Source organism: Delphinapterus leucas, chromosome 9, assembly GCF_059928025.1.
Source record: "Delphinapterus leucas isolate spDelLeu-1000000601 "Yukka" chromosome 9, BTC_Dleu_Yukka2, whole genome shotgun sequence".
Classification (NCBI taxonomy): Eukaryota; Metazoa; Chordata; class Mammalia; order Artiodactyla; family Monodontidae; genus Delphinapterus; species Delphinapterus leucas.
Window position 1 is genome coordinate 32,034,709 of NC_143137.1, and position 14,310 is coordinate 32,049,018.

Below are 14,310 nucleotides of genomic sequence, written 5' to 3' on the forward strand. Positions count from 1 at the left end.
ATGGTATATTTCTCCATCTGTTTATGTCATCTTTGATTTCTTTCATCAGTGTTTAATAGTTTTCTGAGTACAAGTCTTTCACCTCCTTAGGCAGGTTTATTCCTGGGTATTTTATTCTTTTTGCTGTGATGGTAAATGGGATTGTTTCCTTAATTCTTCATTTTGATTTTTCGTTGTTAGTGTATAGGAATGCCAGAGATTTCTGTGCATTAATTTTGTATCCTGCAACCTTACCAAATTCATTGATTAGTTCTAGTAATTTTCTGGTGGCATCTTTAGGATTTTCCATGTATAGTATCATGTCATCTGCAAAAAGTGACAGTTTTACTTCTTCTTTCCCAATTTGTATTCCTTTTATTTCTTTTTCTTCTCTGATTGCCGTGGCCAGGACTTCCAAAACTATGTTGAATAAGAATGGTGAGAGTGGACATCCTTGTCTTGTTCCCGATCTTAGTGGAAATGCTTTCAGTGTTTCACCATTGAGTATGTTTGCTGTGGGTCTGTCATATATGGCCTTTATTATGTTGAGGTAGGTTCCCTCTATGCCCATTTTCTGGAGAGTTTTTATCGTAAATGGGTGTCGAATTTTGTCAAAAGCTTTTTCTGCATCTATTGAGATGATCATATGGTTTTTATTCCTTAATTCATTAATACGGTGCATCACATTGATTGATTTGCGTATATTGAAGAATCTTTGCATCCCTGGGATAAATCCCACTTGGTCATGGTGTATGATCTTTTTAATATGTTGTTGGATTCTGTTTGCTAGTACTTTGTTCAGGATTTTTGCATCTATGTTCATCAGTGATACTGGTCCATAATTTTCTTTTTTTGTGATATCTTTTTCTGGTTTTGGTATCAGGGTGATGGTGGTTTCATAGAATGAATTTGGGAGTGTTCCTCCCTCTGCAATTTTTTGGAAGAGTTTGAGAAGGATCAGTGTTAGCTCTTCTCTAAATGTTTCGTAGAATTCACTTGTGAAGCCATCTGGTCCTGGACTTTTGTTTGTTGGAAGATTTTAAATTACAGTTTCAATTTCATTACTTCTGCGCACGGGCTTTTTCTAGTCGCAGCCAGTGGGGGCTACTCTTTATTTCAGTGCACAGGCTTCTCATTGCGGTGCCTTCTCTTGTTGCGGAGCACAGGCTCTAGATGCGCCGGCTCCATAGTTGTGGCCCATGGGCTTAGCTGCTCCGTGGTGTGTGGGATCTTCCTGGACCAGGGCTCAAACCCATGTCCCCTGCATTGGCACACGGATTCTTAACCACTGTGCCACCAGGGAAGCCCTAGCTATTATTTAATGTCTCCCCCTTTTCTCATCTAGAAATCTTAAATAATGAGTGTGTATCTGTTGTCTCTACTGCCTGAGACCATAGAACATTTTTTCCCTTCTTCAAACATCTATTCCTTGTCTTATGAGAAACCACACCCTCTATGGACATTTCTTCTTATTATCACATGTAGGTAATTCTCCCTCTTCCTGTCCCTTGAATATTAGTTTTCCTCATTGCCAACTCTCCAAATGCTCCTTCTGAGATCTCATTCATGCTCAGAGTATCAACTACCACCGATAAGCGAATGATTTTTCATCTTTATATCCAGCCCTGGACCTCTTTCAAATACTTCTTAATCTTCCATCTCCGTGCCAGCCCTATTACAACAACCCTAGGCCAGGCATCATTGTCTCTTAAGCTTCATACTGTAATCTCAAGTTGATTGTCACCTGACAACCCCACAGGGATCCTTCTAAAATATAGGTTTGACCCCATCATTTCTCTGTTTTAAATCCTATGGTGGCTCTCCTGCTGACAGAATAACTGAACTCTCTCAGATGGCAGATAAGGCATCCAGAATCGAGCCCCCTCCACTTTTACTTCCAGCAGCACTAAACACTCAGCTTGTAGTTCCCCATACACCTTGACCTTCTCAGGTTTGTGCCATTGCTTAGCTGGGAGCACCATTCCAAATACTCCTGATCATCCTCTAGGGCAGTCAGGCACATAGTCACAGAAGTATGGGTGCAAGTTCCCCTGTTAGACTTTTGGCTTCCTGAGGGTAAAGACATGAGCTCTTTAGCTCAGTACCAATGTCAGACACATTGTCAGCCTCAACACATCCATTCATTTGTTCAACAAATGTGTACTGAGCCCCTGGAATGCTGGCCAAACAAAACAAACACAGTTTTGATGAATGACAAATAAATCCGATTTAAGGAAGAATGGCAAATGGTAAATGAATGAGTGCTGGTTTTAGCTCCCCCAATATGGAGTGTGATCTAAAACCAGTCACTTCACCTGTCGGTGTGCCTCCATTTTCTCATCTTTAAGACTCTATAAAACTCCTTAAAAACAAATTATCAAATAAGAAGTTCTTTAACACTGATAGGTCAGTATTTCCTTTCAGATCAATCAGAAATACTTGAGCATTTTTCTTAAGTCAAATTAAGCACCAAGAAAAGTACTGATGAAAGACTGGAGCTATGAAGTCACCCAGAAGTGGCTTTAAGTCTGCACTCCACCACTCGTTGGCTGACGCTGTCAGATGTGTTACTGGAAGTCTCACTTAGCTCACTGGAAAAAAATGGAGAAAATACTAGGATAGACTTCAAAGGCTTGTAATGGGGACTAAATGGGATAATTTGTGGAAAGAGCTTGCCACAGAGTGTAGCTTGTGGTAAGCACCTAATCAACCCTAACTATTAGTATTGTTAGAGCCTGGGAAATCCCAAGACATGGGCCTGGCCACTGAAACGTTTCCCTGGTATGACAGTATGACTTGTAAGACTTTCCCTTTACAAGTTACCTTGGAAAGCAAGTTAGCAGAAAGTGTCACAATACTAGTAATTTACATCATGCTTAGTAACAAGGTTGAGACTTTGGTAACAACGTTGCAGCATGTAGTCTCCCTTTAGATGCACAACAATCATACTCTAGTTTCCTAAGGCCATAGGGGGAAAGCTACTTTAGTGTGTTATACTTTGCACTTTCTTGTGATAGAGAGCTGAGCAAAGTGTGTGGTTCTTACCCAAATGAAACTATTTCTTAACACAAGTAAATGAGTACCTAAATATATAGCACTGTCAATATTTAGAGAAGAAAACTGTATAAAATGAGTGACAGAGACACAGGCCAATCTAGGGTGCATTTTGCCACATTCCTATCTCAACTGTTTTACTATCAAGCATAGTAAAAATCTTTTAAAATCATATTCACTAGAGAAAGGTCAACATAAGTTAGTAAAAGTTTACTAATTTGAAGTCAGTGAATATTTAACAAATGTATTAATTACCTATTTTCTGCCAGACATTGTGATAGGCTTTGGAGAGGAAATGGGAAGCAAGATAGACTAGTAATTGGGTTTTAAAAGATATAAAGTTCTTGTTACCAACTCCATGTGCTGATAAGAATGGCTTAAATTAACCTCGTGATTGTTTGGGTGCTCAGTCATGTATTCCTTAATAGACTCTTAATGAGAGTTTATTAAGTTCTAGGCACTATGGCAGACCTGGGAATTCAAAGATGAATAACACAAGGCTCTGCCTTGAAGGAACTCATGGCTCAATCAGGGAGAAAAATAATAAGTGGGAAATTACTGTTAAAAGAGAAAAGAGCTATGGGGGGGGGGAAAGACTTAAAGGGAACTTGCTACAGAGATCATCTAATTTAGTGATCTTTAACAGCAGAATTCTTTAAAAATAAATATATACATGTATATGTATATATACATATGTATATGTACATATGTATATATACACACATATATGTATGTATACATATGTACATATGTATATATACACACATATACATATATATTCCCAATATAATATTATTTACACTATTGTCACAAACCACTTTTCAACAGATTAAAAAAAAATACAAACTTTAGAATTGCTCTGTCCAAACTAAGGTGAATTTTAATTACTGGGATCTAAACATTTCTAAGTATTTTCGTTCCAACTTAGCATTACAAATCAATCAAAGCATCAAAAGTTTGTGGATATAAAGAATTTTGGGAAGAAAGAATTTGCCAGATTTATGCGGTTGAGCTAATAAATCATATGTATTTCCAAACTACTATTTACAAAGAAGAAATTTTATTTTGTGACATATGAAACTTAAAAAATGTATTACAGTCTGTAAGGGACCAGGTATTTTCTTCAAAGTGTCGACTTTTGCTATTGCTGCCCTCTGGAATGTTATTATAGAGCAAGAGTTTGCTCTTGTGATAAGGAAACATGAAAAAAAAAATCAGAAAAGTGAACTGTGGTTGGACTGGGCAGTTATAAAAATAGACTCTGTCAACTCCTTTAGACACTCCTTTTGCTATTCTGCAGGTTTTCCAGGGCAAATTTTCACCTTAAAAGGCTACTATTTCTCTTAGTTTGTTTGCCCTCTAAAATAGCTTACCTGACTATCGATGTGGAAGGAAGGAAACTATTTTCTAAGTAATCCAAAAAGCAAACAATTACCAAAAAGTCTTCCTTCTAAAAGCATTCTAAACCATTCTAGAACCAACAGATGTGCTGCTTGGATGACACAGGGTAACACAGACTGTGGTGAAGGAGCCTGAGATTATGGACGCCCCTGGGAAAGCTCACTGTGGCGAAAGAGCCTGTGAACCAGAAATCAAGGGAGACAGCTGTTTCTGCGCCCACCACCCAGCTCAGCTAAGTCCCTCCGATGTCTCAGGGCTCAGTGTCCTCATTGCTAATGGTGATACCCGTTGTGTGTCAATCACAAGGCTACCTGCATGATACATTACACATGAACCATTTATTTATTCATTTAAATAAATGAATCAGATCATTCATTCATTCCTTCATCCAATCAATGTTTATTGAACACCATCCACATGCCCAACACTATTCTAAGCAAGGAAATACCACAGTGAATATCTCTGCCCTCAAGGAACTTACAAGCCGGTGGTGGACATGGACAAGTTAAGAGGTAAATCTCTCTCCCGTGTGAAGAAAGCTGTGAAAGGGGTGGAGGTACAGGATACACGTAGGAGGGGCTCCTCTCTCACACCTGGAGCATCAGAGCAGGTTTCTGGGAAGAAGTGATGTGTAAGGAGAGGCCTGAATGGTGAGGGGGATCAGGCAGTGAAGGGCTGGGGGTGCCCCAGGCACAGAGCGTGTGAAAAAACCTCTGGAGAACAGACAGCACATGGTACCTTAGAGGAAACAAAGGAATTCAGTGTAGCTGGATCCTGGCAAGCAGAGGCACTTGGGGAGGGAGTTTAGAGAGGCAGGCAAAGATGAAGTCATGAAGGACGTTACAAGCCACCTTGAGCAGTGTGGACTTTGTCCAACAGGCAATAAGGAGCCTTAGAAGGGGAGAAACAAGTGCTCAGGTGCAAGGCTGCAAAGAACAGAATGAACTGTAGGGAGCCAGTAAGAGAGACACCGGACAGGAGCCTGTTTCTAAAATCCACATGAGAATTAGTAGTGGTGTGAGATGGGGATGGAGAAAAGTGAGTATATCCTAGATTTTTGCAGGAGACAGTCTTGACAGGGCTTGATATGTGAAGACAGGTGGAGAAACTGGGAGTCAAGGATGAGACCCAGGTCTTGGCTTTGGGCAACGAGAAGCTGGTGATGCCATCCACTGGAATTGGAAACGCAGGACACTTGTGTGGGTGGGGCAGCTAAGAGACTCACTTATGGACATAAGATGCCTGTCCATGCTGAGATGTCAGGTAGCGAGCTCTGGGGACAGGCGGATTTGGGAGTCATCAGCACAGAAGTATTGGTTAGAGCTAAGAGGATGCATGATATTTCCCAGGAAGAGTAAGTAAAGTAAGAAAACAATTAGGATTCTGGCAAGCAACAACATTTAAGAGACGGCCAGGTAAAGACCTCATGAAAACATGATTATAATAGCTAACATTTACTTAGTACCTATTATGTGCCAGGCATTAGGCTGGGCCCATTATACATATTCGCCTGAAAATGTACAGCAATGCTACCAATTTATTAGACCACAATGTTAGGGTCATCTTTTTGTTTCCTTAAGATTCAGCCTCCTTTGAGATTCTCTTTGGTCTACACAGCTGGTAAAGTCAGTGCTCCTGTGGAGAAGCTATCTGGTCCTGAGTTGTTTGTGAAGGGGAAAATTAGATCTCTGTAGTTCTGGGTCTTAGAAACTCTTTCCCTCCCTTGGACTTGCTTTAAATTCATCCATAGAATTATAAGGCATACAGTGCCAAGATGAAGGTACGGGCCTAGGGCACAAAGGGTAAGGAAGCTGCTTTGGCCAGTTTTGTTTCCAAGTCTTAGAGCTTGTAACTAATCATGGTCCTCATGGCTTCACACAATTCAGCCCAGATCTGCAAAGATAAGGTTTCACACTGGAGTGCAGGGCCCAATCCAAGGCAGGAATAGAGTGTTTCTTGGCCTGACATTGTCATCGTGCACACTTTTGATTTCCGTTTCAGGGAAACGGGAATTACAAAGAATTGGGATAAGATTCAAGTGTTTGGCTCTCTGCTGTTACTCAATTCATTTCCCTCTAGAGAAACAAGTCATACCAAGGTCACAGAGAGGACTAGATGAAATGAAATTCAATCCCAGTTTGCCCTGGCCAATCCTGGTTTACACCTTTTGTCCCATTATCCTGTCCAGGTGAGAAACTGACCCCTCCCCAAATGGTCCTGTTTGGGCAAAGTATATGATCAATCATATAGGACTAAAGTCCAGACCCCAAAACTTGTAAATCAATGCCTTTTCTGCTTCTCTGGGATGTTGCTTTTTTGTCTGTGCTCCATTCTCAGGCCTCCTCAACAAAAATTTATCACTGCTACTCAAACACATGGCATAACTGTAAGGACAGCAGCCCATCTCTGTTTTTGAACAGCAAATTATTTTTAAAAGGATCAGTAAAAAGATATACCTAGGGGGCTTCCCTGGTGGCGCAGTGGTTGAGAATCTGCCTGCCAATGCAAGGGACACGGGTTCGAGCCCTGGTCTGGGAAGATCCCACATGCCGCAGAGCAACTAGGCCCGTGAACCATGGCCGCTGAGCCTGCGCGTCCGGAGCCTATGCTCCACAACGGGAGAGGCCGCGATAGTGAGAGGCCCGTGCACCGCGATGAAGAGTGGTCCCCACTTGCCGCAACTAGAGAAAGCCCTCGCACAGAAACGAAGACCCAACACAGCCAAAAATAAATAATTAATTAATTAAAAAAAAAAAAGATATACCTAAGTATGAGTTGATCAAATAAAAATCTAAACAGGTAAAATTTCTGCACATATTGGCATTTAAAATCTTAACCATGTCTTCTAAAATTTTAGATTATTTTTATGATCCTGATTTCCTGTAAACTTTATTGTGACTTGGCAATACTTGCAGATTTTATAAAGTCTAATGTCTTCCTTTCAAAGTTTCTCTCCCACCACACTGTGTTCCTATAGTTCATTCTCTGAAGTCACATCAAAGACCTTAAAATGTGTCACTTGCAATTTAGTTAATGTTTTCTTTAAAACCCCTGTTTGTTCGGTAATAAGGAAACTTTGATAATGAAGACGGTTAATCTAAGTGCATTTTATTAGGGGCATGTTAAGGTTAGACACTCAATGGGTAAGTGTTTAACACTCACAGGCATTTCAAAGCTTCTGTCAAGATCTACTCTGAAGGGAGGAAGCCAAGGAAAGAACATTTGGGATAAACCGAATTGGGCTTTACAACAAGGACCAAATATGTCAGAGACAGTGGAATAAAGCTGTTCTCTGAGAAGACCTTTGCATCTCAATGTTCTTAGGTCCCATAATTATAGTCTGCCACCATCCAGAGCTTTGCACATAAACCTCAAGTTTAGTAAACTGGAACAATTTATGTTCTCCTTTTCTTAAATATAACGCCTGTATTTCAAGGATTATCAGTTAACAGCTAGGGTGTCTGTTAAGGGAACCAAGAATCCCACTCTAGCTCTCCCCCAGCCCTAAATTCCTTAACCACCTGGTGGGTAAATACAGGGTATTATTTAGGAATTTAGATTCCATTTTAATCCATGTATTTCCTATGGTGTCCTAATGACCTCAAGGAATAGAGTCTGCCACATCTACGTCATGTGGTATTTTGGCTGGAGGTGCTCACAGCCAAAGCCTCTGAAGGTGGTTGATTTCTGGTGACTTCCAGAGAAGATTGTAGCCATCTTCAGGTGTTCTAGGATGATCATTAACCTTTTGTGCTAAACCTATGCTTCCCAGAGAAGTATATCATGTCAAACCAAAGCCTCCTTCTTATGCTGGGAAAGTTTCAGAACCTGGACAGGGAGTAGATGAGATGGTGTGGACAGATGCTCCTCTGTATCGGGAATAATCCTGGTGTGCTGTAGGTGTCTGGGTCTCTCCTAGTTCATGTCTCAGTGATGCGCATTTGGGAAGAAGGCCAAAGTATACTATCTCTGGGGCCTGATAGTTGGAGACTTACTACTGAGGAAAGGGCTAGGTCTCATCCAAAAAACTTGGTGCTTGAGGTATATTAGAGTTTTCCATTTTAAAGTTATCCACACACACATGCACATACATGCACAAAAGTGTATAAAATTATCTCAGCTGTGATAACCACTCGTGTGTATGAGCAACCTTTTTCAGAATTACTTCAGTGAGCATCCTTACCTCATCAGCAACTCTCCATATTTCTTGATCACTCCACTGCCCATAAGGATCCAGGTTTTTTCTAAATGTTCCATAAAAGATGAATACTTTCTATATCAATAAAAAAAGAGGAAAGCATGAATAACCTAAAAAACTTTGTATATTTCCCTCATTTTATTGTGAAATATTCCAAACAGAAAAAAATATTTAAAAAAATAGCACAACAAACATCCATGTACCTACCGTCCAGTTTTCTTAAATTTTTATCATATTTGCTTTGCATCTTTTTTAAGAAATAAAAGATTACAGCTACATTTGAAGCCCCTTGTTAACACTTATCTAATCACAATGTCCTTAGAATAAAGAAATTGAGATCACTATAAGTTGTGGGAAATTAAATTTTTTTTATTCCTAGTAATATTCCTTACTATGAACAAATATAAAATTAAAGTTAAAAATTATAAGTTTATGAGTTATAATTAACTTGTTAGAAGAAATTCCTATTTTGTTCATGTATTTTCCTTGGATTTCTTTTATGATCCTAGCTTCCTCAGGGATTCTGAAACTCTATGAATTTACAGACACTCAAACACATATGTTCATATGGTCTATAAACCAAGGCACACTTCTACTTATACAACTAGACAGACACAGGAAAGTGTCACGACTTAGAAATCAGTGAAAGAATGAGAATCAAATATTTGTTTAACTGAATGTATGACACAGAAGGGAAGGGAGGCAGATGAGCTGGATCCTGCTGAGGTAGCAAAATGACAATCAAATTTCCTGTAAGGAGCATTGCACAACTATCCCCCCTACTTGCTCCATCACTGTCTACTTAGGTCTGCCTATATGAATAAAAAAATTTTTTTAAAGAAAATCACTGTCTCACTGGGAAATGCTGATGTAACAATAAAGATAATATTTAGGTCTCTCTCTCTCTGTACACATGGGTGAACTGAAAAATACTTTTGATGTAACATTCAGAAAATTTTTTTCTTTACCATTTTTCTTTTGCCTTTGGTTAATAACATCCAGTCAGGAGAATTGAGAACTAAATTCTTTGAAGCTTTAGTTTTCACTAATTGCCTTAGGCTAAGAGAGAATGCTCAGTGCCCAACTGGTCTGTGAGGAACTGCACAAGGTAAGTCAGCCCCAGATGAATGGTGTCTGTGCCTCTCAGGCAGAAGGAGAGTATCCTCACCATGGCAGCCAAGTTCAAGGACAGTCACATTAGAAACCTCAGTCCCCGGGGCATAATTTATGGCTTAAAGAACAAAGTTGTGGTCACATATCACAGGAACCCTCTGGAGAAGGCAACAAGACTTATGCTGGTATTTCTTAATCTGCATCAAATCACGTTCCTAAGAGATGCTTCCACTGCTTTACAGAAGTGAATATAAGAGACAAATATATCACTCATAAGAGATGATGGATATATTTGTACATCCTCCTCCAAGCTTCCAAGTAAATGAAAGTAATGTCCAAATAAGTTAAAGAGAGCAGACAAAGTGTGCTATCAGGAGATTCTGATAAACTAAAGAGAATTAAATAAGAAGTGGCTCTGAGAACGCCAGTCAATGTATTATTGAAGCAATTAGGTTTATTTGGTATCTAAAGTTCAAAGGCTTGCCAATGGAATTTTGCCATTTACTGTTTTTCACATGTTTTCTTTTAATATTATGTTTCTTTACATAAAAGCTTCTAGCATTATTGAGAAACATAGGAAATAACAACTGTGAGGGTTTACCAAGTATAAGCCAATGTATTACTTCACTGAAGTTATCTCCACCGGGAACTCAGAGGCCAGAACACAGAGCTCCGGTCTATGGCAGGCTTACCATGTGCCTGGTAAGGCTCTTTACATGTGTTATATCTTTTTATCTTCATATCAGCCTAATGAAATAGATCTTATTGTACATGAAGAAATCACAGCTGGGAGAAGTTAAGTGACTTGCCCAGGGTTACTTAGCTAGTAGTTATAGAGCTGGAATTCAAACCTAATAGTGTTTGTCTCCAAACCTGTGCTCCTCATAACCATAGCAAAATGCCTCAAGTCCTGGGAAGACCAGTTTTTATTCCTATCTGGAGCTCAAGAAAGATTAAAGGTTGAGCAGGTGCAGCCCATTGGGTCCATAAAGAGCCCATCAGTGCTCAGCAGCATAGTCATAATCCAAGCACTGCTATCCATCCCCCTGGTCACAGGCTCAGTTCCTGCACTGGGAGTGGAGATTTTAGCTTCCTGTTCCTATTCAGGACCTGACTTGAAGGCTTTTATATGGGTTACAGTGTCCTTGTAACTTTCAAAGAGACTTAACACATCCAATGGAAGAGCACAATAGGAAATTTTACTTTGGCCAAATGGAAAAGGCCATTATTCTGGAGGACTGTGTAGAGGCCAAAGGTGTCATAACATCAAAGCAGACACAGAAGTTATAAAGGCAAGGTGCCTTGCTAAGATGCTGTGGCAATGCAGCTCTGGCCTGGTAGGTATACCTATGAACAGGAACCCAATCTCTTTGAGCCTTAGTGTTATTGTAAAATGGGGAGATGCTACCTTTCTTCTCAAATCTTCTCTAACTTTGGGCTTTCCCATTTTGATAGATGGCACCTTTTTTTATCAATCCACAAACTTTGGAGTCATCCATGACTTATCTTTCTTCCTGATCCTCCCAAATGGAACCAATCATCAGTCCTGTGGATTGTTTTCCCCAATATATCTCAAATCCACTTGTTTCTCTATCTCTATGGCCACCACATAGTTCAAGCCACCAGTATCTTTCTCTGAACACTGTAAGAACCTCCTAATTGGTTTCCTTCCTTTCACTCTTGCCTCCTTCCCAGTCCACTCTCATTTAGCAACCAAAGTAATCACCACAAGTGTAAGTTGCATCATGTCATTAACCTTTTAAAAAACTGTCAGTGGCCTTCCATTACATTCAGAGTAAAATGTAAAACCCTTCAGATGGCCTACAGACGCTGCATGATGCAGCCTCTTGCACTTCGTCTGTCTCATTTAGTGCCCCTGGCTACTCCACTCCCTTTTTCACTCCAGCCTCCAGCCACCTGGGTTTCTTTTACTTCCTCAGTTCACTTCACACATTCTATCCTCCCGGCCTGGGAATCTCATCCCCTACCTTCTTCCTATGGCCAACTACATCCTTCAGGTCTCAAGTTCAATGTCACTTCCTCAGAGAATCTCTCTTGATTCTTAACACCGAATAACGTCGTCCAGTAGGATATGGCTTATAGTGAATATTAAAATTACATATGCATTTATGAGCATTTTGTTTTTAATGTCGATCTCCTCTCCTAGACCATAACTTTGCTGTGTACCCTGTCATTAGCACACAGGCTTTGCATAGTATATGCTCAGTAAACACTGCCTGAGTAAATAAATGGGCTGATGTGAACATAAGAAGTAAAACTATGAAACATCATAGTCACAGTTCAGCACATACTATTTTTCTTCCTTTTGAAAGAATAGCTACCACAACCCAGAGTGCTTAAATGAATAGTACTAACAGCCCATTAAGACTTTGATGTTTGTAATTGCTTGAGAAATGGTGTGCCTAACTTTTTTCACAGTAGCCTGATAATTTATACGTAATAAATGTATGGCAATATACTATATATTAATTTTATTTAAAATAGATACATACTAAAAATTACACTGGAAGAAAGTTTTTGTTGAAACTAGACATCCAAAAATTTTAGATTCAGTGGATTTGGTACCATTCAGAAATTCTATAGGTCTTTTGTTTACAGTTTATTGTCTAGCATTAAAATAATACTTTAACTTTAAAGAAAAATTAAGTGAACGAACTGGTTCAGTTAAAATTCAGTTTCATACAATTAATCAAACATTCCATTCTTGTCTGACAAATAGTACCTGGCACTCATTTGCTTTGAGGGGTGCCAGTGGGTGTCCCATTGTTTTCTATACTATTGGAAACAGTGTTTCTACAAACTCATCTCTAAAGCTGAGAGGTCCTTGGAGGTCACCTATGTCCTTTTCCTGGTGTACAGATGAAACAGCCAGGGTCCTAAGAAATTATATGGTTTGGCCAAGGAGGCACAGTCTGATTGTGCAGAAAAAAATACGCTGGAAATTATATATCACAATGATCTTCTACCTCTCTTTCAAGAAACTGTTCACCGGTGGGAAAATTAGGATGTGCAAATATTTGATATTTATGTAATGTCATCACGTATGTATGCTACAAAAACAATTCTTGGGGCTCAAGGAAGAACAAAGAGAGCACCATTGTTCGCCACCTGACTCATCTCTTCCCTGAAGCTGACTCCTCAACCGCTCAGGTCAGTGGCGATGGCTGAGCCTGTGTGGGGCATTCAGGGCTGGCCACGCATCACAGCAACAGGCATTATGCTTTAGACTTGGAGGTCAGATGAAAAACAAAAAAGCATTTGTCTTCTGCGGTTATTGAGTGTAGTATAAATTAAATAAGTGGGAGGAATGACTCCTTATCCTTAAGTATATAGTGTTGCTTTGTTTTGGCTCAGAAGGGTGGGAGAAAACAATATATATATATATACACAATATGTATATACATACATATACAATGTATAGTTTTATTAAAATGTGGGCCAAATGTTTATAAGCAACAAAGTGTCTGTGATCTTGCCTTTTGGCAATGTTTGCAAAACTTTATTATACATTGAATTTGTACAATAAAAATTCATCCAATATGAACAAATCGAGATCCTAAGGTTGGATTACAGAATGTCTAAAAATAAATGCTGCTTTGCTTTTAGGAACATCTAGAAAGAAAAACAAGGTGAATTTTATGAGTCAAAAATGTTTAAGCTTGATAACAACTTGAGAATAACCTTAAAATTTTGATGTACATATCATTTATTTGTAGGTAAATTGACTGCATGTAATGTGTTCAGATTTTTGTTTCTGTAAAGTCATTTAATGTTTCACGACCTTTTACACTACGTTTTAATACACACTTTATCAGAAATAGCATTAAAAAAATGATTTTCAGACCTGGCCAAATTATCACAAATTTCAAATGGTTAGGCTCAGAAATAGTACAATTGTGTTGCACTAATGTCCATACTAGTTATTTTTCGTTTCTCCCTTGAATTCGGCACTCCACGCCCAATGCCCACTGTCCTCTTCACTTTAGTCCAGGCTCTCACCACATCACAGCTAGAGAGTTTCTGAGCCCATCTCCCTGCTTCCCATCCTGCCTGCTGAAGTCCTCTGTCCACACACAGCCAGCCGCAGCATACCCTTTGGCTGCTCTTTTCCTACCCTCCTTCCAGCTCAAGAAGACTCAACCCACTCTTCGACCACTTTAGTACTAGTGAAGTCTTTCCCTCTTTCTCCTAACGCTCCCTAACAGGCGGCCTCCTCTGCCCATTTTGCCCCCACAGCTCTTTCTAGTTCCACCTCTGTAGCTGTTTACAATATCCATGTCTAGGATCCTAGAATATCCTCTCCACAGCTCCCTGCCCCCAACCTTTCTAAAACCTACACATTTTACGACCCTTTAAGGCCCACCTCCATCATCATCTTCTTTGTGAGACTGTCAATACTCATTGGTCAATACAAAGATGAAAGAGACATGCTCCTCTACCCTTAAGGAACTCTAAAAAATAGTAACAACCAGCATAACACAGTGTGTTGTAATTTCTACATGCCAGGGAGCAGTTTAAGTACTTCGAGTTATTTATTCCTTTAC

At 39.6% G+C, this 14,310-nt stretch overlaps 1 protein-coding gene across 9 annotated transcripts in view; it reads right to left on the bottom strand.

Moving 5' to 3' along the window:
* Nucleotides 1-14,310, bottom strand: part of CFTR (CF transmembrane conductance regulator) — a 201,631-nt gene that overhangs the window by 12,755 nt on the left and 174,566 nt on the right. For all 9 annotated transcript variants that reach the window (XM_089917478.1, XM_089917477.1, XM_089917472.1 and 6 more), the window contains one exon: nucleotides 8,618-8,707. In XM_089917478.1, coding sequence (XP_089773604.1) covers nucleotides 8,618-8,707 — 90 coding nt within the window. The remainder of the gene's footprint in view (nucleotides 1-8,617; nucleotides 8,708-14,310) is intronic.